General features: G+C 38.2%; 1 protein-coding gene and 1 long non-coding RNA gene across 7 annotated transcripts in view; one reads left to right on the top strand and one right to left on the bottom strand.

Moving 5' to 3' along the window:
- LOC127943341 (uncharacterized) overlaps positions 1-25,669 on the bottom strand; it is a 32,373-nt gene extending 6,704 nt beyond the window's left edge. Inside the window, exon 1 of the long non-coding RNA XR_008149627.1 lies at positions 25,536-25,669. This is a non-coding gene — a long non-coding RNA (uncharacterized LOC127943341). The remainder of the gene's footprint in view (positions 1-25,535) is intronic.
- Positions 1-25,968, top strand: part of LOC127943304 (NACHT, LRR and PYD domains-containing protein 3) — a 42,000-nt gene extending 16,032 nt beyond the window's left edge. For 2 of the 6 annotated variants that reach the window (XM_052539660.1, XM_052539658.1), the window contains 5 exons: positions 14,441-16,321; positions 19,641-19,814; positions 19,908-20,081; positions 24,495-24,541; positions 24,708-25,968. In XM_052539660.1, coding sequence (XP_052395620.1) covers positions 14,441-16,321; positions 19,641-19,814; positions 19,908-20,081; positions 24,495-24,541; positions 24,708-25,255 — 2,824 coding nt within the window. In that variant the 3' untranslated portion in view covers positions 25,256-25,968. Of the gene's footprint in view, positions 1-11,286; positions 11,403-12,402; positions 12,538-12,680; positions 12,792-14,440; positions 16,322-19,640; positions 19,815-19,907; positions 20,082-23,555; positions 23,968-24,494; positions 24,542-24,707 lie in introns of those variants that run through there. The other 4 variants (XM_052539653.1, XM_052539659.1, XM_052539661.1 and 1 more) reach the window with 4 other exon arrangements.
- Positions 25,969-26,511: the final 543 nt, after the last annotated feature.

Here is a 26,511-nt window from a genome sequence, read left to right as displayed (position 1 = left end):
TGAATTAGCGTTTTTTTAAAGACGTCATTTCGCCCGTGTGACTGAGATGTTTTAGCTTCACTTTTTACAGTGGAAGTAGAGATGTCTTCAATCTTTCTATAGTCTATGACTGCGTTGACCAGGTGTGAATGTCTTTGTAACCTTTAGGCAAAGGTGGATAAAACTGATGCCAGAGAATGAATTACAGAACACATCAGACAAAGACCTGCAGAATGCAAAACCTGGTTAAGTACCAACAAAACTTTTTGTCTTTTTAACCCTTGAATGACCACTCCTGTGTATTGTGATGTAAGATGTACCCACAAGGCTAATAATCTGACATAATACTACAGGTGTGTATATACCCATTGCATCTGAACTGTCACTTCTGATCTGCTTTCTTGTCTTGCAGTGAAGTGTTTTGCCACTCAAACAACACCATCTTGAAGGGAAATGACATTATAAGATTTCCACAACTTGCTGTAACCAGCTTTAACCCATTGAAGATCCAGAGCTATCCTAAACTTTGTTTGAATCTTGTAAAATATTCTAAGGTTCAGTTCAAATAATAAAATTTAATTTCAGGTTACAATCTCTCAAGCAGCAATGCTTCTACAGCAGAGAATACAATTTTGACATATCATCATATAATAGAGGCTTTCTGTACTGCTTATGGGAGACCCACACGGTGAAAACATTAAACATTAAAAATAAAGGCTTGGTCTTTTGTATCCTTAATATTAAAGCTACACAATAATAATAAAAAAGTTCTGATAAAAGCATATGGAAAGCAGATCTTTCTATCCTTTTGTGAAGAGAATATGAACATTTGCACATCTAAATGGGGTGTATGCCCATTCCCTCTGAAAACAAGTTGTAATCTGAAGAGCAAACAGCAATTTCCATTCCATTTCTTTGTTTTTATTTCAACAAAGCCACACACACTACAGAGCAAGTGCTTGTAAACTCAGCACTGGAATCAAAAACCTCCCAAACATGAAAAAAGTCATAAAACACAGACACAGGGTGATGTCTCTGTAAAAACAAATAGTACCACACTTCTAGTAGATCATAAGAAATGACTAATGAGATTATTATAAAGAAAGCCTAATATAAATGTTATGAGGGATGAACTCAGAAAGAATGGGCAAGCTGGATCCAAATGCAGAGTAATATTTATTGAAAACTGGAGTCAAAATATTACAAAGCACCAAGGTACATAAGGAGCCAAACTGGACATAGGGAGCAGGAATCATAGGAATAAATATAATTAAATTATTACTATGGATTATTATAAACAAATATGTTTATTTATATAAAAACATCTCACGTGCAGAACATCTGAAGTGACTTTGGCATATGATGAGCATAACTAACTTTAGGTTATTGAGTGGTGCTCCTCAATTTAGTTTTGGGCTTGTTACACTTGTCTATGTTTTGCACTGCTCCTGTTCTACGAACCAGGAATCTGGGAGACAAGTCAGAGGGAGTCATTCATTGAGTAAGACATTTGTCTTTTACTGTATTTGAAGCAAGTTCTCTACAAAATACCGCTTTAATTAGTTTTACTAACATAATGTTAATGTACTGTTTTGGTGTCTGTTGTTATGATACTCTTATTCTTGTTATTCTTCTTATGTTTATTTTTCATGTGTTCTCACAGTTTTGGCTCTAAGGTGGTCACGATCAACTGGCATTATATTTAATAACCAGATGCAAGATTTCAGATTTTCATTTTGAAAAAAAAGTGACAATCTGATTAAAACAGGTATTTATATAAAAAAGGTCCAACAATAATAAATGACACCACATTTGAAATAAACATGCACATTTTATTATTATTTTTTTATGTTTATCATTATTATTATAATTATTATTATCATTATTATTATTATTTTTAACAAAAGTAAAAGGCCACTTTCTTCAATGTCTCCCACAATAATAATAATCAACCAACAAGTCAAAATGTTGGTTGGAGCTTCAGGTGGGATACAAATCACATCTGCAGTTGCTCAGGTGAACAAAACAACAGATTTCAGAATATTTGCTTTAAAAGTCATAACAGATCTAGAGCACATATCATTTGGCATTCACTTTGCTAAGTATGTACTTTACAAAGTATGTACTTAACAATATATTTGTTGTGATGTGAAATGCATGTGTTTGTTAAATTGTTTAAAAATGTTGCTTATATTTTTATTCCTCATCTCAGGTGATCCTGAACTACATGTTATATGATTTTCAGAAAGCTGTTACAGAACCCAGAGCTCACAATCAGTTGTTTGCTGGTTTTACAGCTGCAAAGAAGAAAAAAATTATAATTAGGGCCGGGACTCGATTAAAAAAAATTAATCTAATTAATTAGAGGCTTTGTAATTAATTAATCGAAATTAATCGCATTTTAATCGCATATAAATATTTGACCTGAGAACAGTGAGAAGTAATTTTTTTTCCACATGGATTTATAGTATACCATTGAATAATGACTGAATACATAAGCTTAAGCAACAAAATATTGTTTATTTTTGTTCAACCAAGTCTAGCAGACCAGTGCAATTTTTGCCATGAAGTGTAGCAATAGCATATTTAGAAACAATTTAGAAATAGTACATTTCAGAAATTCAGGAAGCTTATAGGTGCTGGAACCTTCTGTAAAGTGTTTTTTAAGTAAAACACAATACTGTCAACTACATTCAGAACATTGGAAACACTGACTATTAGAAAACATCTCTCTGTTGCTTCAGAGGCCATAACATACTAAGTCCAACTCTCAATAAACTTGGCCGAAATAATAAAGAGTTCAACATAAACTGTTGCACCAACAAAATAATACATAGTTCAACATAAAGTGTAAAGTCCACGCTAGCTGCTATATGTTTTGCGTTGAGGTGATACTTGAGGTTCGATCATGTGCTGCGGTGATATACGAAAGCTAGTTGGTACTTCAGTATAATCGTTCCGCCGTAACTCATCCAGTGACAAACGTTCCGCGGTGCAAAAAATAAGTTATTAAAAATGCGGGAATTTTTTTTCTGTTATTAAAAATGCGGGAATTTTTTTTCTGTAATTAATTAATCTTAGTTAACGCATTATTTTTTGTGTAATTAATTAATCTCAATTAACGCGTTAAAGTCCCGGCCGTAATTATAATACAAAATTGGTTTACTATGCACTTCATAGCCTTCATAGCCTGGATTCATAGCCTCCTTAAAAAAGTAACCTGTGAATGTACAACAGCACAAATAGACGAGGCTAAACCTAGTACAATCGATGCATGGCAATGTTTTTCTTCCTATATTTTGGACTATATAAAGGAATGACCATGAAAAGTTTTTTTTTTTTACTCTTCTTCTTCTTTTAGATTGTAAAAATATTGATGTGTCTGTTACTCTCCTCTACCTGTTTTGTCTGTTTGAATAAAAATTGGTAATCACAAAAAAAGAGCGAAAAACAAGCAGATGGATTACAGATGAACTGATGTGATCTGTGATACACGATATTTTGCCACAGTTAATGCTTAAAAAAAATAGTGAATAAAAAAAATAAATAAAAAAAATCTATTTCTATTCAAACAATTTTTTTTATTCAATAAATGTCATTAGTGTTTTCATTTGAACCTATCGCTGTTTTCTTTTCTCCTCTCCTCTCTCTCGCTCCAGTTTTTCACAAGTTCATCAAACAACCGCAGTTAAAATATTTCATCAAGCACGGTGAGTAATGGCTTCTCCTGCTATTGTTATTTGCACCTCTTGCCACATGTACAGTTTATCTATCTCTGTCGCTGATTAGGGATTCACATGTGATAAATGCAGGGAAATAGTTAGGCTGACAGAGAAGATTTCAGAAATAGAGACATGCATCCAAACTTTAATTAAGGACAGTAAGAATGTTAGGGCTCTAGATACGGCTTTGGATGCGTCTAGCTCAGGGACTCCTGTACTTTGTCTGGTTCCAGCAGAGCCCCTGCAGCAGGGCAACTGGGTGACGGTGAGGCAGCGTAGTCATGGGTCAAAACACCACTCTTCTGTTCCGATCAAAACATTAAACAGGTTCTCCCCACTCAGTGATGCACCCACTGAGAAACCTGATGAAAGTGCTCTAGTTATTGGCGATTCTATTGTACGGAACGTGAATATAGAGACACCAGCCACCATAGTCAAATGTTTACCGGGAGCCAGAGCGCCTGACATCTTGGCAAATTTAAAAGTGCTGGCTAATGCTAAACGTAAATACAGTAAGATTGTTATTCATGCCAGTGCTAATGATGTTCGACTACGCCAGTCGGAGATCACTAAAAATAACATTAAAGAGGTGTGTGAACTTGCAAGCACGATGTCAGACACTGTAATATGCTCTGGTCCCCTCCCTGCTTACCGTGGTGACGAGATGCATAGCAGATTGTCATCACTCAATGGCTGGATGTCTAAGTGGTGCCCACAGAATAACATAGGTTTCATAGACAATTGGACGAGCTTTTGGGGCAGACCTGACCTGTTTAAAAGAGATGGTCTTCACCCCTCCTGGGGTGGCACCACTCTTCTCTCTAGAAATATGGCAAATAGTCTTAGTGTTTATACTTGACTAACTGGGGCCCAGGTCAGGAAGCAGACAGACTGGCTAAGCCGACCGTCTGCTTGCTGCCTCCCGTCACAGAGGTCAGTTAATTCTCAGCACATAGAGACTCTTTCACCTAGATATCACACTATAGAGACTGTGTCTATTCCCCGAAAATACAAAAAACGTCCAAACCAAGTTAAGAGCAACAATTTAATTGAGGTTCAAGAAATAAAAAACAGAAGCAATATGGATAAACAAATTATAAAGCTTGGCTTATTGAATATCAGATCCCTTTCTACGAAAACACTTTTTATAAATAATATGATAACTGATCATAATATAGATGTACTCTGTTTGACAGAAACCTGGATAAAACCTGATGATTACATTATTTTAAATCCACCCCCCAAGATTACTGTTATAAACATGAGCCACGTCTAAAAGGCAAAGGTGGAGGTGTTGCTTAAATTTATAACAACGTTTTCAGGATTTCTCAGAGGGCAGGCTTCAAGTATAACTCGTTTGAAGTAATGGTGCTTCATTTAACATTATCCAGAGAAACAAATGTAAATGATAAATCCCCTGTTATGTTTGTACTGGCTACTGTATACAGGCCACCAGGGCACCATACAGACTTTATTAAAGAGTTTGGTGATTTTACATCCGAGTTAGTTCTGGCTGCAGATAAAGTTTTAATAGTTGGTGATTTTAATATCCATGTTGATAATGAAAAAGATGCATTGGGATCAGCATTTATAGACATTCTGAACTCTATTGGGGAGAGACAACACGTTTCAGGACCTACTCATTGTCGAAATCATACTCTAGATTTAATACTGTCACATGGAATTGATGTTGATAGTGTTGAAATTATGCAGCCAAGTGATGATATCTCAGATCATTATTTAGTTCTGTGCAAACTTCATATAGCCAAAATTGTAAATTCTACTTCTTGTGACAAGTATGAAAGAACCATCACTTCTACCACAAAAGACTGCTTTTTAAGTTATCTTCCTGATGTATCCAAATTCCTTAGCATATCCAAAACCTCAGAACAACTTGATGATGTAACAGAAACTATGGACTCTCTCTTTTCTAGCACTTTAAATAAAGTTGCTCCTTTACGCTTAAGGAAGTTTAAGGAAAACAGTTTGACGCCATGGTATAATGAGCATACTCGCACCCTAAAGAGAGCAGCCCGAAAAATGGAGCGCAGCTGGAGGAAAACAAAACTATTGCTTGGCGGGAAAGTAACCTATCATACAGAAAAGCATTAAAAACTGATAGATCCGATTACTTTTCTTCTCTTTTAGAAGAAAACAAACAGAACCCCAGGTATTTATTCAATACAGTGGCTAAATTAACAAAAAATAAAGCCTCAACAAATGTTGACATTTCCCAAAACCAAAGCAGTAATGACTTTATGAACTACTTTACCTCAAAAATCGATACTATTAGAGATAAGATTGCAACCATTCAGCCGTCAGATACAGTATCACATCAGACAGTGCACTATAGACCCCCTGAGGAACAGTTCCACTCATTCTCTACTATAGGAGAGGAAGAATTGTATAAACTTGTTAAATCATCTAAACCAACAACATGTATGTTAGACCCTATACCATCTAAGCTCCTAAAAGAGCTGCTTCCAGAAGTCATAGATCCTCTTCTGACTATTATTAATTCCTCATTGTCATTAGGATATGTCCCCATAACCTTCAAACTGGCTGTTATTAAGCCTCTCATCAAAAAACCACAACTTGACCCCAAAGAACTAGTTAATTATAGACCAATCTCGAATCTCCCTTTTCTGTCTAAGATACTAGAAAATGTGGTATCCTCACAATTATATTCCTTCTTAGAGAAAAATGGTATATGTGAGGATTTCCAGTCAGGATTTAGACAGCATCATAGTACTGAGACTGCTCTCCTTAGAGTTACAAATGATCTGCTCTTATCATCTGATCGTGGGTGTATCTCTCTATTAGTTTTATTGGATCTTAGTGCTGCGTTTGACACTATTGACCACAACATTCTTTTGCATAGACTTGATAACTTTGTTGGCATCAGTGGAAGTGCATTATCATGGTTTAAATCGTACCGCCATCAGTTCGTAGCAGTGAATGAAGATGTATCATATCGATCACAAGTGCAGTATGGAGAACCTCAAGGCTCAGTACTAGGGCCGCTACTCTTCACGCTTTATATGTTACCCTTGGGAGATATCATCAGGAAACATGGTGTTAGCTTTCACTGTTATGCTGATGATACTCAGCTCTATATTTCTTCGCGGCCCGGTGAAACACACCAATTTGAAAAACTATTGGAATGCATAGTCGATACAAAAAACTGGATTATGAGCAATTTCTTACTGCTAAATTCTGAAAAAACAGAGGTGTTAATTATAGGACCTATAAACTCAGCTTTTAATAACCTAGAACACTGTCTAAGACTTGATGGTTGCTCTGTCAATTCTTCGTCATCACTTAGGAACCTAGGTGTGCTATTTGATCGCAATCTTTCCTTAGATAGCCACGTTTCTAGCATTTGTAAAACTGCATTTTTCCATCTCAAAAATATATATAAATTACGGCCTATGCTCTCAATGTCAAATGCAGAAATGTTAATCCATGCATTTATGACCTCAAGGTTAGATTATTGTAATGCTTTATTGGGTGGTTGTTCTGCACGCTTAGTAAACAAACTACAGCTAGTCCAAAATGCAGCAGCAAGAGTTCTTACTAGAACCAGGAAGTATGACCATATTAGCCTGGTCCTGTCAATGCTGGCTCCCTATCAAACATTGTATACAGTTGATTTTAAAATATTGCTTATTACTTATAAAGCCCTGAATGGTTTAGCACCTCAGTATTTGAATGAGCTCCTTTTAAATTATAATCCTCTATGTCCGCTACGTTCTCAAAACAAAGGCAATTTGATAATAGCTAGAATATCAAAATCAACTGCGGGCGGCAGATCCTTTTCCTATTTGGTGCCTAAACTCTGGAATAACCTACCTAACATTGTTCGGGAGGCAGACAGACTCAGTTTAAATCTAGATTAAAGACCCTTCTCTTTCTAACCTGACTTACACATAACATACTAATATGCTTTTAAAATCCAAATCAAGTATTTTTAGGCTGCATTAATTAGGTAAACCGGAACCGGAAACACTTCCCATAACACCCTTTGTACTTGCTACATCATTAGAAGAATGGCATCTACGCTAATATTTGTATGTTTCTCTCTTATTCCGAGGTCACTGCAGCCACCAGATCCAGTCTGTATCCAGACCAGATGGTGGATCAGCACCTAGAAAGGACCTCTACATCCCTGAAAGACAGCGGAGACCAGGACAACTAGAGCCCCAGATACAGATCCCCTGTAAAAACCTTGTCTCAGAGGAGCACCAGGACAAGACCACAGGAAACGGATGATTCTTCTGCACAATCTGACTTTGCTGCAGGCTGGAATTGAACTACTGGTTTCATTTGGTCAGAGGAGAACTGGCCCCCCAACTGAGCCTGGTTTCTCCCAAGGTTTTTTTCTCCATTCTGTCACCGATGGAGTTTAGGTTCCTTGCCACTGTCGCCTCTGGCTTGCTTAGTTGGGATCACTTCATCTACAGCGATATCATTGACTTGATTGCAAATAAATGCACAGACACTATTTAAACTGAACAGAGATGACATCACTGAATTCAAAGATGAACTGCCTTTAACTATCATTTTACGTTATTGACACACTGTTTTCCTAATGAATGTTGTTCAGTTGCTTTGACGCAATGTATTTTGTTTAAAGCACTATATAAATAAAGGTGACTTGACTTGACTTGACAAGGCTTAATATCCATGATCCTTAAGTTCGACTAAGATCTGACCCCATTAAAAATGATAAGTGGAGACCTATTCATCTTTTGAATAATTCAAATCAATTAAATTCAAATGTATTTATACAACACTTTTATGTTCCAAATCATTGCAAAGCAACTTTACAGAAAAATAAGTTTCTACAATATTTAGTAGTAGCTTATCAGTGGTGAATGTTAGTTTATGTGCATATAATATAATTTTTTTGAAAAATTAATACAAGACGTAATCAACCAGAAGATAAACACTATTAACAGCAATTATTATATGATGCAATCACACTTGTAGCAATATTTGGTAGTTCTGTATGTTGTTTCAGGGTAAGCATCATCAGAGGTCCTCTGAGGGGTTGGCATCATGTCTTCTCATGTGTTCTGGATCTAAACTGGAGCTTGTGTAAATCCTAGTTGCCATGGGATTTAAATCCTGTGGCAAAACAGAGAAACAAATAGAGAGATAATTAGTATAGTTGCTGTTCCAACCAAGTAAAATTAATTAGTCTAACCCAAGCTAAAGTACAATAATGAACATTTGATCAGATACAACTGCAGTCAAAAATTAAGAGATGCATTATTTTAATGCTTGGCGAAAGAGATTTAAACAGAAAGAGTGTGTCTGAACCCCGAACATTATCAGGAAGGCTTTTCCAGAGTTTGGGAGCCAAATACCTCCTTAAGGGGACTTTGCTATCCTAGAAACTACCAAAAGTCCAGCATTTTGTGACCGTAGGATAGCATGATGGATTGAAGCATGGTATAGGGCTAGTTAGATACGCCAGAGCTAAACCATTCAGGGCCTTTATAGGTAAGTAATAATCATTTGTAACTGATACAAAGCTTAATAGGGCGCCAGTGCAGAAACCGTAAAATTGGGGTAAAATGAACATATTTTCTTGCCCTTTTAAGGACTTTAGCCACTGCATTTTGGACTACCTGTAGCATGTTTATTCAAGATGCAGGACAACCCCCTAATAATGCATTATAATAGTCCAGTCTAGAGGTCATGGATGCATGAACTAGCTTTTCTGCATCAGTGCATCATGTTTCGTAGCTTGCAATGTTTCTAAGATGGAGGAATGCTGTTTTTGTAACATGGGAAATATGTATTATATTTAAATATCTATTTTCAAAAGACAAGTTGCTGTCTAATATAACACCCAGATTTTTGACTGTAGTTGCAAACTGTAGTCTACTAGATTCTTTGTGCTGTTTTTTGGTATTATCATCAGCATAACAGAGGAAACTGTTTCTAATAATATTACCAAGGGACAACACAGTATATTGAAAATAGCAGAGGACTTAAGACAGATCCTTGTGGCACTCCATATTTTACTGTTGATAAATGAGATTACTCCCCATTTAAATAAACAAAATGGTAGCGATCAGACAGGTAGGATCTAAACCATTTTATAGCCTGCTCTTGAATACCTGTATAGTTTTGTAACCAATCTATGAGTATCGATCTATGGTGTCGAACACAGCACTAAGATCAGGTAAAATAACTAATGAGATACAGCCTTGATCTGACGCAAGAAGGAAGTCATTTGTAATGATTCCAAATAATCCGTTCTTATTCAGCTGGATTTATCTGCTGATTTGACAATGGCAATCATCAGATCCCTCTGTCTGCCCTCTCATCACTGGGCATCACAGGAATTCCACTTCGCTAGTTTGAATCCTATCTCACTGATATGTCTTTAGGGTGGATTGGAGAGGGGAGGTATCCAAAGCACATCAACTTGTCACTGGGGTTCCTTAGGGATCAGTTCTTGAGCCCCTCCTCTTCTCCATATACATACATCACTGGGTCCTATCATACAGGCATGTGGCTTCTCCTATGATTGCTATGCTGATGACACACATCTCTCATTTCAATCAGATGATCCAACAGTACCTGCAAAAATCTCAGGCTGCCTGGCGGACATCTCGGCATAGATGAAAGAATATCACCTACAGCTCAACCTGTAAAAGACTGAGCTTCTTGTCTTCCCTGCCAGTCCAACTCTACAGTATGTTTCTCCTTCCTGTTCTTCTACAATTAACTCAACAAAAAACTGCACAGATACAGATATTCTAACAATCTGTTGATAAACACACACCTTGTGTCTTCTGTTTCTGTTTGAGTCCACTTGTTCTACTCCGCCACGGTCTGCGGATTAAAGATTAAAGCGACAGCTGAAAACTCTATTCTTTCAAATCTACTTAACTTTATAAAAAAAATATTTATTTATTTATTTATCCCTTCTCTTTCTAACGTGTACTTATTTTGAACAATGTCTAAAACTTGTTATTACAAGCACTTCCTGCATCTGTTTGGCTCTTTAAGAAGATTTGCTTTACGTATCCCCCACTTGTAAATTGCTTTAGATAAAAAGAGTCTGAAAAATGACCAAATGTGTGCCAGAGACAAGAGGTAAGTGATTAAACAGGTTTATTTATTGATGGAGCAGCTGAACAGATTGTGTAAGCAGAGAGCAGGGGAGTAAATTAACACGGATAACGGTTCTTGGGTTCTTATCTATGATGATCAAATCTATGTCCTTATGCAGGTAGATTGGAGATGAGCAGGAATGAAAGAGAGCATCGAGGAAACGTTAGAACAACTAAAGGAGAGAATAGACCGGTAAGTAGGCAGGTAATGTTCATCGAGGTGATCTGCAGTCCAGACCCTTCTTCACTGGACCAGGCAGCATGGGGCTGAGTCAATTACAGAGACATAGGGGGCTGGTGACTGGTTGCAGGTGCAGGTGATTAGAATTCAAGTGATTGGGATCTGGTGTGTGTCAGGGCTGTTGATTGTGACTGTAGTGATTCCCTGACACTTCCTCGGTTTATATGTGCAAGCAAAAAAATTTTAATTGTGGTTTTCCTCCAATGTCTTTTGAGAACAGAAAAATGCTAAGAGGAATTTACCAAAACAGGAAGTGAAGAATAAAAGAGGCACTGTTCTGAGGTTGTAAACCTTTGATACTCCATTTAAACAGCCACACATTTCACGGTAAGTATTTCATATTTAATGGTAAATTGTCTTTAAAACATGTAGTCATATAAAATGAGCTGCTGTTTAGATTTTTGGTCTTCATGAGATTTCAAACTAGGATCATTTCATGTTAAATTCCTTATGATATTAAAAAAATAAAATTGAAATCTGAAATTAAGACGTTTAATTGTTTAAAAATATTTCTACATCTGTACAGAATGAGAATTTTATAGTAAAAAAAAATGTAAGTACTGTGATCATATTAACATCAATGTGTTAGTAATTATTGATTTTCTTTGCACAAATGGGAGAAGATAAGACACCAACAAGCTGATTGTCCAGATGCACTTACAAATTAATTGTTATAATACTTTGTTATAATTTTTATTGCACTGAACCTTATCTGTAACGGCTTTGTTTTGATAAAGGTTTTCATTTATTTTATTTTTCTTATCATCCTTATTTCTACCTGGTATTATATTATACAACTTTTTTTAGTTTATACTAGTGTTATTTAAAGCACATATCAGAAAATGAAGGTTTAAGTTTGATAAATATATTTTCTGATCTTCTATAATGTCATTATGGGTATCATTATTATTATTATTATTATTATTATTTTTTATTATTATTATTATTATTATTATTATTATTATTATTATTATTATTTGTAAACAATCACTTCCTCTTTGTTTTGTTTGTCCTTGGATGAAATCATGTGAAACTGAATACAAAACTGAGTTCAGTCATATTTGTTTTCCATTTATGAACAAATTATGTCTGCAAAGACTAAAAACAAGAATTTGAACATAAATTTGAATATAAATGTCAAACACTTTCTTTCAGTATAAAGATTATACTACATTGAACTATAGGTTTACTTTTTATTTTATGAGGAAAGTGAGTAGATCTCTCTCTTTTACTTCAAGGGTTTATTGTGTATTTTAGAAAATCATGTGTTAAAGCATTTTAAAGGCACTAAAGCTTCCTTTAATGCATAAAACAACCTCTATTTTAGGAAATGAGAAATGGAGGATACTGCCTCTAAAATGAGTTCTCCATCTCCTGAATCAAGTTGTGTGCCATTAAAGAGTGATCAGTCTTTGATGAATCATAATCTTGAATTGAATGATACAGTGGCCTCTGGTACCAGGTGAGACACTGTTTTTGCATGCACACACTTTTATCCCAATGAACTTGAAGTAAAGTATCAACAATGAGTAAATGTATATCCGTGGTGCATACTGAGTTAAGTTATTGCTGTAAAATGCCATTTTTGTCTTTTGTTGGTATCAGAAAGACACAGAGATCAGAGTCTCCAGAACCCAGCTGTGTTTCTGTGAAGAGTGACACATCCATGGATCACCCATTTGAATTTAGTGATGGACCAGTGACCTCTGACCTTCTGTTAGTAGGAACTTGAAGTTGCAAATTCACTATTGTTACTCATATAAATCTGCAACAAAAAAGAGGAATCAAACATTAAAAAAAAAAAAAAAAAATCAATCAATGCAAAATATTTTAATTTAACTAATACAACAACAGTCAGTAATGATAATAAACGTTAGTCAAGTCACCTTTATTTTTTTAGCGCTTTAAACAAAATACATTGCTTCAAAGCAACTGAAAAACATTCATTAGGAAAAAAGTGTGTCAATAACGTAAAATGATAGTTAAAAGCAGTTCATCATTGAATTCAGTGATGTCATCTCTGTTCAGTTAAATATTGTCTGTGCATTTATTTGCAATCAAGTCAATGATATCGCTGTAGATGAAGTGACCCCAACTAAGCAAGCCAGAGGCGACAGCGGCAAGGAACCGAAACTCCATCGGTGACAGAATGGAGAAAAAAACCTTGGGAGAAACCAGGCTCAGTTGGGGGGCCAGTTCTCCTCTGACCAGACGAAACCAGTAGTTCAATTCCAGCCTGCAGCAAAGTCAGATTGTGCAGAAGAATCATCTGTTTCCTGTGGTCTTGTCCTGGTGCTCCTCTGAGACAAGGTCTTTACAGGGGATCTGTATCTGGGGCTCTAGTTGTCCTGGTCTCCGCTGTCTTTCAGGGCAGTAGAGGTCCTTTCTAGGTGCTGATCCACCATCTGGTCTGGATACGTACTGGATCCGGGTGACTGCAGTGACCCTCTGATCTGGATACAGACTGGATCTGGTGGCTACGGAGACCTCGGAATAAGAGAGAAACAGACAAATATTAGCGTAAAAGGATCTGCTGCCCGCAGTTGATTTTGATATTCTAGGTATTATCAAATTGCCTGAGTTTTGAGAATGTAGCGGACGTAGAGGATTATAATCTAAAATGAGCTCACTCAAATACTGAGGTGCTAAACCATTCAGGGCTTTATAAGTAATAAGCAATATTTTAAAATATATACGATGTTTGATAGGGAGCCAGTGCAGTGTGGACAGGACCGGGCTAATATGGTCACACTTCCTGGTTCTAGTAAGAACTCTTGCTGCTGCATTTTGGACTAGCTGTAGTTTGTTTACCAAGCGTGCAGAACAACCACCCAATAAAGCATTACAATAGTCTAACCTTGAAGTCATAAATGCATGGATTAACATTTCTGCATTTGACATTGAGAGCATAGGCCGTAATTTAGATATATTTTTGAGATGGAAAAATGCAGTTTTACAAATGTCTAGGGATAATGAAGAAAAAAAGAAATATAACCTCAACAAAACTTTAATTATATGTTATAAGAAATGGCAAGGAAAAATACATGTCAACAAGATCCAGAGAAACCACCTCACAGAGAACCTATCCTATTTAACACAAAATACTCGTATATACTCTAAATAAACAATTAACATGGGGAAGACCAATCAGAAACAGACACACTCTACCCAATAGGATCCAGAAAATGTCAAAGGTTTCATATGGTCAGTGACTAAATAGACTCAATGAAGTAACATTAAATATACATTCATAATTGCATATGCTTTGAAGTCACATCTGGTAACGAATATTATTATTTTTTTCAATATAATATCATTGTAATCACTGTCATTGTTATTTTATTACTTTTATATTATTTAAACAGGAAAGAGATATATGAGCCAAGCCGATATTTTCCATCCTCTACATACCATTATCAGACTCAAATCAGAGAGAAAAGAAGTAACGAAATCCTGCAGACACAACTACTAGAGACTGGAGACCAGAAGACAGTCAAAGACCAGCACAAAATCAACATGAAAAAAAGGTATGAAAAATTATTTGAAGGAAGCAAACTCCAAGAGAATGAAACCCTCCTGAACAGGATCTACACACAGCTCTACATCATAGAGGGAGAGAGAGAAGGAGTGAATGAAGAACATGAGGTTTTACAGATGGAGAAAACAGCCAGAACAAATCACTCACAAAACACTCCAATCTACTGCAATTACATCTTTAAAGCCTTCGCTGAAGCAGGATATGAGGAGAAAAAGCAGATCAAGACTGTTCTTACTAAAGGCATCGCTGGAATCGGAAAAACCGTCTCTGTGCAGAAGTTCATTCTGGACTGGGCCGAGGGAAAAGCCAATCAGGATGTAGATTTCATGTTTGTGCTTCCATTTCGAGAGCTGAACTTGATCCGAGATCATGAGTACAGTCTTCACAGACTTCTGCTGGACTTTCATCCTGAACTTCAAGATCTGGACTCACAGATTTATGAGGAGTGTAAAGTTGTGTTCATCTTTGATGGTCTGGATGAAAGCAGAATCACACTGAGGTTTTCAGACCCTCAGAAAGTTTGTGATGTGACTGAGACTTCATCAGTGGGTGTATTGATGTCAAGCCTCATCAAAGGAGAGCTGCTTCCCTCTGCTCTCATCTGGATCACCTCCAGACCAGCAGCAGCCAATCAGATCCCCTCCGAATACATCCACCGTCTGACAGAGATTCAGGGATTCACTGAGCCTCAGAAGGAGGAATATTTCAGGAAGAGAATCAGTGATGAGCATCAAGCCAGCAGAATCATCTCACACATCAGAAGAGCAAGAAGCCTCCACATCATGTGCCACATCCCTGTCTTCTGCTGGATCTCATCCACTGTGCTTCAGAAGCTCCTGGAAGAAGATCTGAGAGCAGAAATCCCTCAAACTCTGACTGAAATGTACATCCACTTCCTGCTGATTCAGATCAACACTAGGAAGCAGAAGTATAAAGAGAGAGATTCAGATATACTCCTGCAGTCCAACAGAGAAGTGATTGTGAAACTTGCTGAAGTGGCTTTCAAACAGCTGATGAAGGGCAATGTGATGTTCTATGAGGAGGACCTGATTGAGAGCGCCATAGATGTCACTGACGTCTCAGTGTATTCTGGGATTTGCACTGAGATCTTTAAGCAGGAATCTGTGATTCATCAGAGGAAAGTCTACAGCTTTATTCATCTGAGTGTTCAGGAGTTTCTTGCTGCTTTCCATGTGTTTTACTACCACATAAGTAGCACTACACTAGCATGTTTTGATTCACTGCACAAACTCCATGAAAGAGTAGTGGACAAAGCCATTGAGATTGAGAATGGATGTCTGGATCTGTTCCTGCGGTTCCTGCTGGGCATCTCTCTGGAATCCAATCAGAGACTCTTACAGGATCTACTGACACAAACAGAGAACAGCTCAGAGAGCATCAGAGAAATCACACAGTACATTAAAGAGAAGATTAAAGATGGACATGGACTCTCCACTGAAAGATCCATCAATCTGTTCCTCTGTCTGCTGGAAGTGAAAAATCAGACTCTGTCCAGAGAGATTCAGGAGTTTGTGAAATCAGACAAACACTCAGAGAAGAAACTATCTCCTTCTCACTGCTCAACAATCGCCTACATGCTTCAGTTATCAGAAGAGGTGTTGGATGAGCTGGACCTTAAGAAATATAACACATCAAATGAGGGGAGAAGAAGACTGATACCAGCTGTGATTCACTGCAGAAAAGCTCTGTAAGTGTTTAGAGGTCTAAGGGTATTTTTGGGTCCTGGAGAAGTTTTGTCATGCCCTGACATTTGTGCTTTTTTTCAGTTACTTATAAACATCTAATGACTAAAGTCTAATATCACTGTAATCAGCACGAACTTGGCTATAATAATATGTGAGCAGCACGTATGTACATGATTGTGATTTTGAGAGAAAAAAAAAATGGGTGGTTGTATATAACAATGTTAAAAATTTTAAATCACTTGAATAAGGCCATAAAACACATTGTGGTGGAGAGAGTGATCACACGGACAACAGTAATGCAATAAAGTCCCCAGAGAGGTGGTTTATTGAGCAATGGGTGCAAGTAGACTGTGCAGTGCTCTGGTGCAGGAGTCCTGGTTGTGCAGCAAAAAGTACCCGTGGTTGCTGTGTGATGTACTGTTCCTCAGACACCTGAATCTGAAAGAGAGCCAGAACACAGCGTTAATCTCATTCTGGAGTCGAAGCTCAACTTCCTCTCCTTTCCCTCTGCTTAAAAGTTGTTCTGCTGATGAGGTTCAGGTGTTGGTGATCACCATGTACTCCCAAGTGATTGCAGTGTGAGCGCTGTTTCCTGGACGACACTAATCCCTGGTTAGCTGGCTCGCCACACTATAGAGAACATTGGTTCCCGGGACTTTTAAGAAAAAGCCTAGAATTTTTCTTTCTAAATTATGTGAAAATCATCTTGTTTAATCCGTCTCAGAAAACAATATATTGATTAAAATTTTCTAAGACACTTCATGTTTGTAAAAGTCATATGCGAGTAGGCGTCAACTATCATGAATATCATTGGAATTACACCTTGGAAGACAAAGGCCTGCATAATGAGATGCATAATAAGCGTTTAAGTCAGGTTTGTGACTGACAGGGAAGAGCTACATGAAAGAATGTTAGAACAAAATAAATGTATATACTTTTATGTTTGGAGTTTATTTAGAATATATTTAATTATCCCACAACATAGTTTAATATTCACATGCGAGTGCAGTTAAACAGTTTATTAAGAACAATCAAAGCTGACTTTCAAAGCTGAATTTTTTTGCATCATTGCTACAGTCACACAATCCTTCAGAAATTCTTTTAACAATCTGATTTTCTACAAAAAAATTATCATCATTATTATTATTAATAATATTGAAAAAAGCTGAGATATTTTTTTCGGGGATAAATTGAAAGAACAGGATTGCTTGGTACAGTGGTTACAGCTCCATTTATTTGTTACATTTATATTATTCACATCAAGCTTTTGTAAAGTATAGTCCGGTGGTTCCCAAACCTGTCCTGGAGAACCCCCAACACTGCACATTTTCTTTGTCTCCCGTCAAACACATGTGAAAATGAGCTGATGAGTTGAATCAGGTGTGTTTAATTAGGGAGACAAAGAAAACGTGCAATGTTGGGGGTACTTTTGTATACAGAAATAACAACAAAACGTTGTGCATTTATAAAATAAAGATAACAAACAAGATGGGTTGTCTGCAGCCTTTGTCTGCGGTGATCATTATTTAGACACGCATCAATAAAATGAACTGTAACTCAGTGAATACTCAACGTAGAGACATGAGAGAGATAGGTTTGGGAACCACTGGTATAGTAGTGTATATTGTTATTGAAACTTGAAAGTCAGGAATTATAGTTTGGAAAAGGTCTAACTAGTAAAATGTTTACACGGTTTGTGAAAACTAGTATAAGTATATAAATAAATAAAAAGAGACTTACTCATGTTTATGATGTCTGAGGAAATCCAAATCTCAAACCCTGAGGTAATCCACATCACATCTTTTTGGGGTGAATTATGTCTTCTTCCTCTCATCGCGAAGCAAACAGTAAATAAAAAACACTTGAACAGTCTCCCTGCATTTTCTTCTGTTGTGTGGGCATATTCAAGCAGCGCGCTTCAATTAAACATTATAATCTGAATAGCGCGTTCAGCGTTCAGGGTGTGGTCACATTAGAAGATAATGAAGAGAGACGTGAAAAACGGACATAGACATGTCAAGCTTTCTATAGATATCTCTCTCATGTCTCTACATTGAGTATTCACTGAGTTACAGTTCATTTTATTGATGCGTGTCTAAATAATGATCACCGCAGACAAAGGCTGCTGACAACACACCTTGTTTGTTATCTTTATTTTATAAATGCACAACGTTTTGTTGTTATTTCTTTATATAAAAAAGTAGACCTTTTAGAGATTCGATTGATGTATTGCTCTTATCTGTACGATCAAAACTGAAAGTGTAATTTAAGTTCATTTCGGGTTTATCAGGAGAAAATAACTCATAACACATATACACATTTATCGACTCGAAAGGGTTAATCATGTATTGAATGGGTCATATGATTCTAAAAAGAACACTACTTTGTGTATTTGGTGTAATGCAATGTTTATGTGATTTAAAGCAAAAATACTTCACATACTGTACATTATTGTTTTCCCTCTATGCCTCACCTTTCTGACACTCACCAATTTTAACAAAGCTCGCTGTTCTGATAAGTGAGGTGTGCTCCGATTGGCCAGCTATCCGGTGTTGATATTGGCCGAATACCTCAAGCGTGTAAAGGAAATGTTACGCCCCTTAAAACTGTAATGTAATGTGTTCCTGACAGGTAGGATAAAATGTCAGGACGCCGGCATGCTGAGACAAAACCAATAAAACCCATTACAAATAAAGCATTTGTTGTATCCAGTGGGGACATAATTACTGATTATAATTGCAAAAAAAAGTTGTGTTGCACATCGCGCTGCATAAAAATAAAAACATGTATGTATTTGTGATCGGAGAAATGGCAAGCAACAAGCTGTTCTCTACACTGCTCAAAACTGGCATTTCAATCGTCAGTGGCAAATACATTACATATGAAAATGTACTTACTTACTTAAATGTGAGTCAGAAGCAGCAGTAAGAATAAAAGTTACGCCGCCTTTTTTGAAAGAACATTTAAGAACATTATGTAAATTTCCCCACATCGTGATGTAAACGTGACATGTTAGAATGAGCCGTTTTAGGTAGAAGTGGTTGATTCTTACCTTTTTATAAATAAAATCTCTTTGGATTTGAGACTTTAGTCTTTGCAACTTTACAGATCTTTATGCACCAAGAGCTTGTGATACTCCAAAAAAAAAAAAACTCACATCATATGACACCTTTAATCAAAATTCCTTATGAAAGGAATTACAGTTTTGTGCCGATTAATACATCTTGTGTCTATTTTCAGATTATAGTGAATCTGATATTAGTCAAATATTAGTTGTAGAAAGATAAGTATTTATTTATCATGCATTTTTCTCTTCTTCAGTCTTGCTGACTGTAATCTCACTGCTCAGGATTGTGAAATTGTGTCATTATCCCTACTATCCTCAAACTCTGCCCTGAGAGAGCTGTATCTGAGTAACAATGACTTACAAGATTCAGGAGTGAAGCTGCTCTCTGATGGACTGAAGAGTCCCAACTGTCAGCTCCAAATACTGAGGTATTAAGGGTAATGTATAGTAACTCGGTCCTAATGTTGATGTGTGTTTGTAGATAATATGTCTGTAGATTATCTGAATGTGTGTGTCTGTAGGTTGTCAGGCTGTATGGTGACAGAGGAAGGCTGTGGTTATTTGTCTTCAGCTCTGAGTTCTAACCCCTCACACCTGAGAGAGCTGGATCTGAGCTATAATCACCCAGGGCAATCAGGAGTCCAGCTGCTCAAACACAAACTGCAGGATCCAGACCACAAACTGCAGATACTTAAGTATGTTCATCAGTAAAAGTATTATCTGGTTTTACAGTAGATTCTTAAATAATATTAATCTTGGTTGATTAAAAAAAAGTTTGAACGAATGTGAATCATGACAACTTAGATGAAATGCCTAATTAAATTATTACCAAATACATCGAGCATGTCACTTCATGTTAATTTCTATGGAGTTTCATGTTTTAATTGACTTCGCAGTAATAAACATGTGTGTGCAAGTGTGACAAGGGTAATCTAATGCTGGGTTTAGACTTCCTAATATTTTTGTCACAGATGTGATTGATTATGGAGGATAAAAGAGCGTCACAGAGACAGCAATGATTGCCATCCACTGATATATTGTATATGATAAAGTGATAGTTTTTTTGCATTTCCCATCAACATCTCAGAATATTTATGAATTACCACAACACTCTACATCAAATGGATTGTGCCAAAATTGAAATTAAAAACAGATTTTTTTAATAAGAGAAATGTTTAAAAATGTTTTGTTTTTTTTTGATCACTCATTTTAACGGTGTGTCAGGGCGCGGTAGAAATGGCGCCGTGTAAAAGAACAAGATCTGGGTCCAAGTGCAGGAAAGAGACACTTTATTATAACAAGAACAAACGAGAACTAAAAAGGCCAACACGGCAAAAACAAAACCAAAAAGAATCACAGGGACAAGCCGGAACACGAGCACGAGAAACACAGGTAATCCACATAGATATTACCATATAGCCAGGCAGAGTGGTGGGTGAGACGAAACTATATACTCGTGAACAAAGAGGGAACAGCTGTGTGAGTGATTATGTGCACAGGTGTACAGAGTGAGTGGATGCAACAGGTGTACAGAGTGAATAAGGTAATGAGTCAGGGAGCAAGGGAGAAACACAGGTTGAGCAACTAAACAGTAATGAGGTGACAAGGTGGGCGGGGTCAGAAGAGGAAAGGAGAGCGCACATGGCACCAAATAAACACAACACAAGCCATGTGCTCACAGAAAGACAAAGACAGAAGACTGTGACAGAACCCCTCCCTTAAGGAGTGGATTCCAGACTATAATAAATCACGGAGGGAGGCCTATGGAGGTGGATAAGGGGGAGGGATGGAGGGCCAGATAAAATGGTAAAACAGAGACAAGAGGACCAGATAAAATAGGGAAACAGAGACAAGAGACACAGACAAGAAACCAAGGAGGGAGGTGGACCGGCAGAGGATCAGGGGAAGGGACGGAGGGCCAGGTCCATAGGAGGAAACAGAAAGAAAGACACAGACCGCAGAACAACAAAAAATAAACACAAATACACAAGTCCAAGAAGGACATCAAGTGACGCCCCACGAGGACGGTGCAGAAGACTACCATAACGGTGTGGTCGGGACGGACGCCCCCCAGGGCGGAGCAGAAGACCACCACAACAGTGTGGTCAGGGTGGATGCCCCCCAGGGCGGAGCAGAAGACCACCACATCTGTGTGGTCAGGGCGGAAGCCCCCCAGGGCGGAGCAGAAGACCACCGTGTGAGGACCAACGGGAGGATGACAATCTGGCAATCCCATGGTGTACATACTGGACTCCAGAAGATCGGTGCTGACCCGACACTGCTCATGAAGATTGTTGGTGAATTGCATTTGTACATGAAGATCATTGGTGACTTGTATTTGTACATGAAGATCATTGGTGATTTGTTTTTGCTCATGAAGATCAGTGGTGACTTGCCTTTGTTCATGAAGATCACCGGTGACTTGACTCAGTCCTTGAAGATCACCAGTGACTTGACTCTGTCCTTTAAGATCACCAGTGACTTGACTCAGTCCTTGAAGATCAATGGTGACTAGCCTTGTCTCTGGAAAGTCCATGGTACCTAGCCCTGGCTCAGGAAGGTCATCAGGGACTAGACCTGACTCTGGAAAGTCAGCGGTGAATAGCCCTGACTCTTGAAGGTCAGCGGTAACTAGCCTTGACTTTGAAAGGTAATCGCTGACTAGTCCTGACTCTGGAGGGTCCACAAACACTTGACTCGACTCTGGAGAGTTCACTGGGACCTGACTCGACTCTGGGGGGTCACCAAGAACCTGACTCGACTCTGGGGGGTCACCAAGAACCTGACTCGACTCTGGGGGGTCACCAAGAACCTGACTCGACTCTGGGCCGCCTCAGGGACATCGTGAGCGGACACCGCCTCCTCGGGGCAATCCTGAGCGGACACCGCCTCCTCGGGGCAATCCTGAGTGGAATCTGCGGCTTTGTGAAGGCTAGCAGTCAGCCCCACTGCCTCAGAAGGAACATCAGCAGGCTCCACCACCTTGTGAGTCCTGCGAGCCGACCACGCTGCTCGCACCGACATCCACTGTGAATTCCGCATGCAGCGCATCAGCCCGTGACGCTCCAGGAACAGGTGTGAGGCACTGGGTGCAGCCGACGAGGCCGCTGCTGACTCCTGGACTGTCAATCAATCACCTTTATTTATATAGTGCTTTAAACAAAAAACATTGCGTCAAAGCACTGAACAACATTCATTTGGAAAACAGTGTCTCAATAATGCAAAATGATAGTTAAGGCAGTTTATCATTGAATTCAGTGATGTCATCTCTGTTCAGTTAAATAGTGTCTGTGCATTTATTTGCAATCAAGTCAATGATATCGATTGTAGATGAAGTGACCCCAACTAAGCAAGCCAGAGGCGACAGCGGCAAGGAACCGAAACTCCATCGGTGATATAATGGAGAAAGAAACCTTGGGAGAAACCAGGCTCAGTTGGGGGGCCAGTTCTCCTCTGACCAGACGAAACCCGTAGTTCAATTCCAGGCTGCAGCAAAGTCAGATTGTGGAGAAGAATCATCTGTTTCCTGTGGTCTTGTCCTGGTGGTCCTCTGAGACAAGGTCTTTACAGGGGGTCTGTATCTGGGGCTCTAGTTGTCCTGGTCTCCGCTGTCTTTCTGGGCAGTAGAGGTCCTTTCTAGGTGCTGATCCACCATCTGCTCTGGATACGTACTGGATCCGGGCGGCTGCAGTGACCCTCTGATCTGAATACAGACTGGATCTGGTGGCCACGGTGACCTCGGAACAAGAGAGAAACAGACAAATATTAGCGTAGATTCCATTCTTCTAATTATGTAGCAAGTACATAGGGTGTTATGTGAAGTGTTTCCGGTTTACCTAATTAATGCAGCCTAAAAATCCTTTAGCGGATTTGGATATTAAAAGCATATTAGTATGTTAGATTTAAACTGCAAGAGTGTCTCTGCCTCCCGAACAATGTTAGGTAGGTTATTCCAGAGTTTAGGCGCCAAATAGGAAAAGGATCTGCCGCCCGCAGTTGATTGATATTCTAGGTATTGTCAAATTGCCTGAGTTTTGAGAACGTAGCGGACGTAGAGGAGTATAATGTAAAAGGAGCTCATTCAAATACTGAGGTGCTAAACCATTCAGGGCTTTATAAGTAATAGTATAAGTAAAGCAATATTTTAAAATCTATACGATGTTTGATAGGGAGCCAATGCAGTGTGGACAGGACCGGGCTAATATGGTCATGCTTCCTGGTTCTGGACTGTCGCCTCGGGAGAACCTTGAGCCGGCTCTGCAGCTAATTCCACCCTAACAGCTGAGCCGCTCAACTGCAGAGCCAGGTTGATGTAATCCTCCAGCATCTCGTCGGGGTGCCAGAATGGCATAAGGGACTTGAAGGGCTCGGCTAGTCCTCCCCAGAAGAAAACCATTAGACAGGTCCTCTCTGTCGCTGACAGCCGAGCCGCCCCCATGAACTCCCAAACATAATCCTCGATGCATCGCTCTCCTTGGTAGATGTCGAGGAATCTCCCTGCTGGACCCATATTTGGTGGCTATATTCTGTCACGGCGCGGTAGAAACGGTGCCGTGTAAAATAACAAGATCTGGGTCCAAGTGCAGGGAAGAGACACTTCATTATAACAAGAACAAACGAGAACTAAAAGGCCAACACGGCAAAAACAAAACCAAAACGAATCACAGGGACAAGCCGGAACACAAGCACGAGAAACACAGGTATTCCACATAGACATTACAATATAGCCAGGCAGAGTGGTGGGTGAGACAAAACTATATACTCATGAACAAAGAGGGAACAGCTGTGTGAGTGATTATGTGCACAGGTGTACAGAGTGAGTGGATGCAACAGGTGTACAGAGTGAATAAGATAATGAGTCAGGGAGCAAGGGAGAAACACAGGTGGAGCAACTAAACAGTAATGAGGTGACAAGGTGGGCGGGGTCATAAAAGGAAAGGAGAGAGCACCAAATAAACACAACACAAGCCATGTGCTCTCAGAAAGACAAAGACAGAAAGACAGAAGACTGTGATACGGTGCCACTACTTAACAAAATAGTAAAACTATTTCATTTCAGTTATCATTCTATTGATCATTTGTTATTTTTTGTGTTTGTCTCCATTTAGTTTGGACCATGGAGGACATTTCAGGGTCAGACCAGGACTAAGAAAATGTAAGACAAACACATACTTGTTGGTGGTGATGTCATTCATATTCTAATGAACCTCATCTCACATGCAGACATATACAAGTTATGACACACACATCCCACGTACACACATGCACACACTAGGCTAAAAAATGACACTGTTATTATAATTTGCTGTCTTTATGTCCAGATGCCTGTGATCTCACACTGAATCCAAACACAGCACATACTCAACTCATCCTGTCTGAAGATAAAAAAGAAATAAAGTGTGGAAAAGATCATCAGCCATATCCTGACCACCAAGACAGATTTAAGCTTTATGAACAGGTGCTGTGTGTTGAGAGTCTGGCAGGACGCTGTTACTGGGAGGCTGAATGGGAAGGCTCAGGTCATATAGCAGTGACATATAAGGGAATCAACAGGAAAGAAGGGAGTGACTGTCGGTTTGGACGCAATGAAATGTCCTGGAGTCTTTTCTTTTGTGATAAATTGTATACTTTTTGGAACAATAATAAGACCACGGACATTCCTATCCCTTTGCCCTCCTCTAATAAAATAGGAGTGTATCTGGATTGGTCAGCTGGCATTTTGTCCTTCTACAGTGTCTCTGACACACACACACTCACACACTTACACACATTCAAAACCACATTCACTGAACCTGTCCATGCTGGATTTACAGTTTATCCTGATTCATTAGTGTCTCTGAGTCAGATGAACAACAGAGTCTCATTTTAAAACCCATTTCCATCTTGTAAGAAATATAGATTGCATACAAACACTTTTCCAGAGTGCTTTCAGCACATTGTTGCATATTTATTGCATTTTAACATGAGAAGTGTTGGTTAGTAACGCACAGTAACTAACGTTACTTAGTAGCACGTTATTGTAATTTGATTACATTTTAGTAACATTGTAGACATTGCTGACAGAATGCAGTGTTTTACAATCTAGGGATTGTAAAAAGGATGTACAGTAGCACACACACTGTCAAGTCAAGTGCCATTGGATTAGAGACCTAATTATGCATATGTTGATTGTGTTATAAGAGAGTTTTGTGAGATTGCAATGAACTGAGATGTCTTTTAGAGGTTATAAATGCAGCGCTCTTTGCTAACATTCTGCCAAATTATGCACGCAGCAGCCGCTTGCTTTAGTTAAAAATAACATTTGTTATCAAAGCATCAACATTCACAGAGCACTTTTTTAGGAGCCTGTATGATGGTATTCCATAAATTTCATAGAGACAAAAGCTATGTAACGAGTAATGTAACTAATTACTTTTAAAATAAAGTAAATTAGAACAGTAACATCTGCCATCAATGAAAGGATTAGAAGCTTTAGCTCAGATAAGACTGTTTTCTCTGCTTCCTTTGATCACTTCATTTTTGATTCTCCTATGTTGGAAGCTTCTCCTCAGTTGCCTTAATAAATTTACCTGCTTGTTAGAATTTGTGTGTTTGTTTCCTTGACCAGCTGTAACAATTGTGACCAACCTAAAATTCAAAGTGTGGAGTCTGAAGTCACCCTTTGTGTGTTTGAGGAAAAGCAACAGACATTCATAATACCATAAATCAGTCTCACTTTCTAGTCTGTGATGTAATGGAGTGTTGAGTGACACATTATTTACTTTCCAAAGACACATACTACTTTATATATATATATATATATATATATATATATATATATATATATATATATATATATATATAAAATATAAACAGATGGTTCAACATACTGGTAATAAAGACAGATTCTATGAGAATTTATATTTGAAATTTTGACTGCAAATGTCATATCCATGATGCATAATTGAGACACAATTCGGATTAATCTCTCTTATCTGACACAGTTGATTCAGCTCATCAGGTCATTAGTAAAGTGTTCTATGATTTCAACTGAGTATGTCAAATAAAAGATAACTCAATATAAAGAAACAGTTTAGAGAAACACAGGCCTATTGTATAAAATACAGTCAATAAAACAAAGACAAT

This window comes from Carassius gibelio, chromosome A22 (assembly GCF_023724105.1).
Source record: "Carassius gibelio isolate Cgi1373 ecotype wild population from Czech Republic chromosome A22, carGib1.2-hapl.c, whole genome shotgun sequence".
Lineage (NCBI taxonomy): Eukaryota > Metazoa > Chordata > Actinopteri > Cypriniformes > Cyprinidae > Carassius > Carassius gibelio.
Note: the sequence above shows the minus strand (reverse complement) of the source record. Positions and strands in the feature narration are given on the sequence as shown.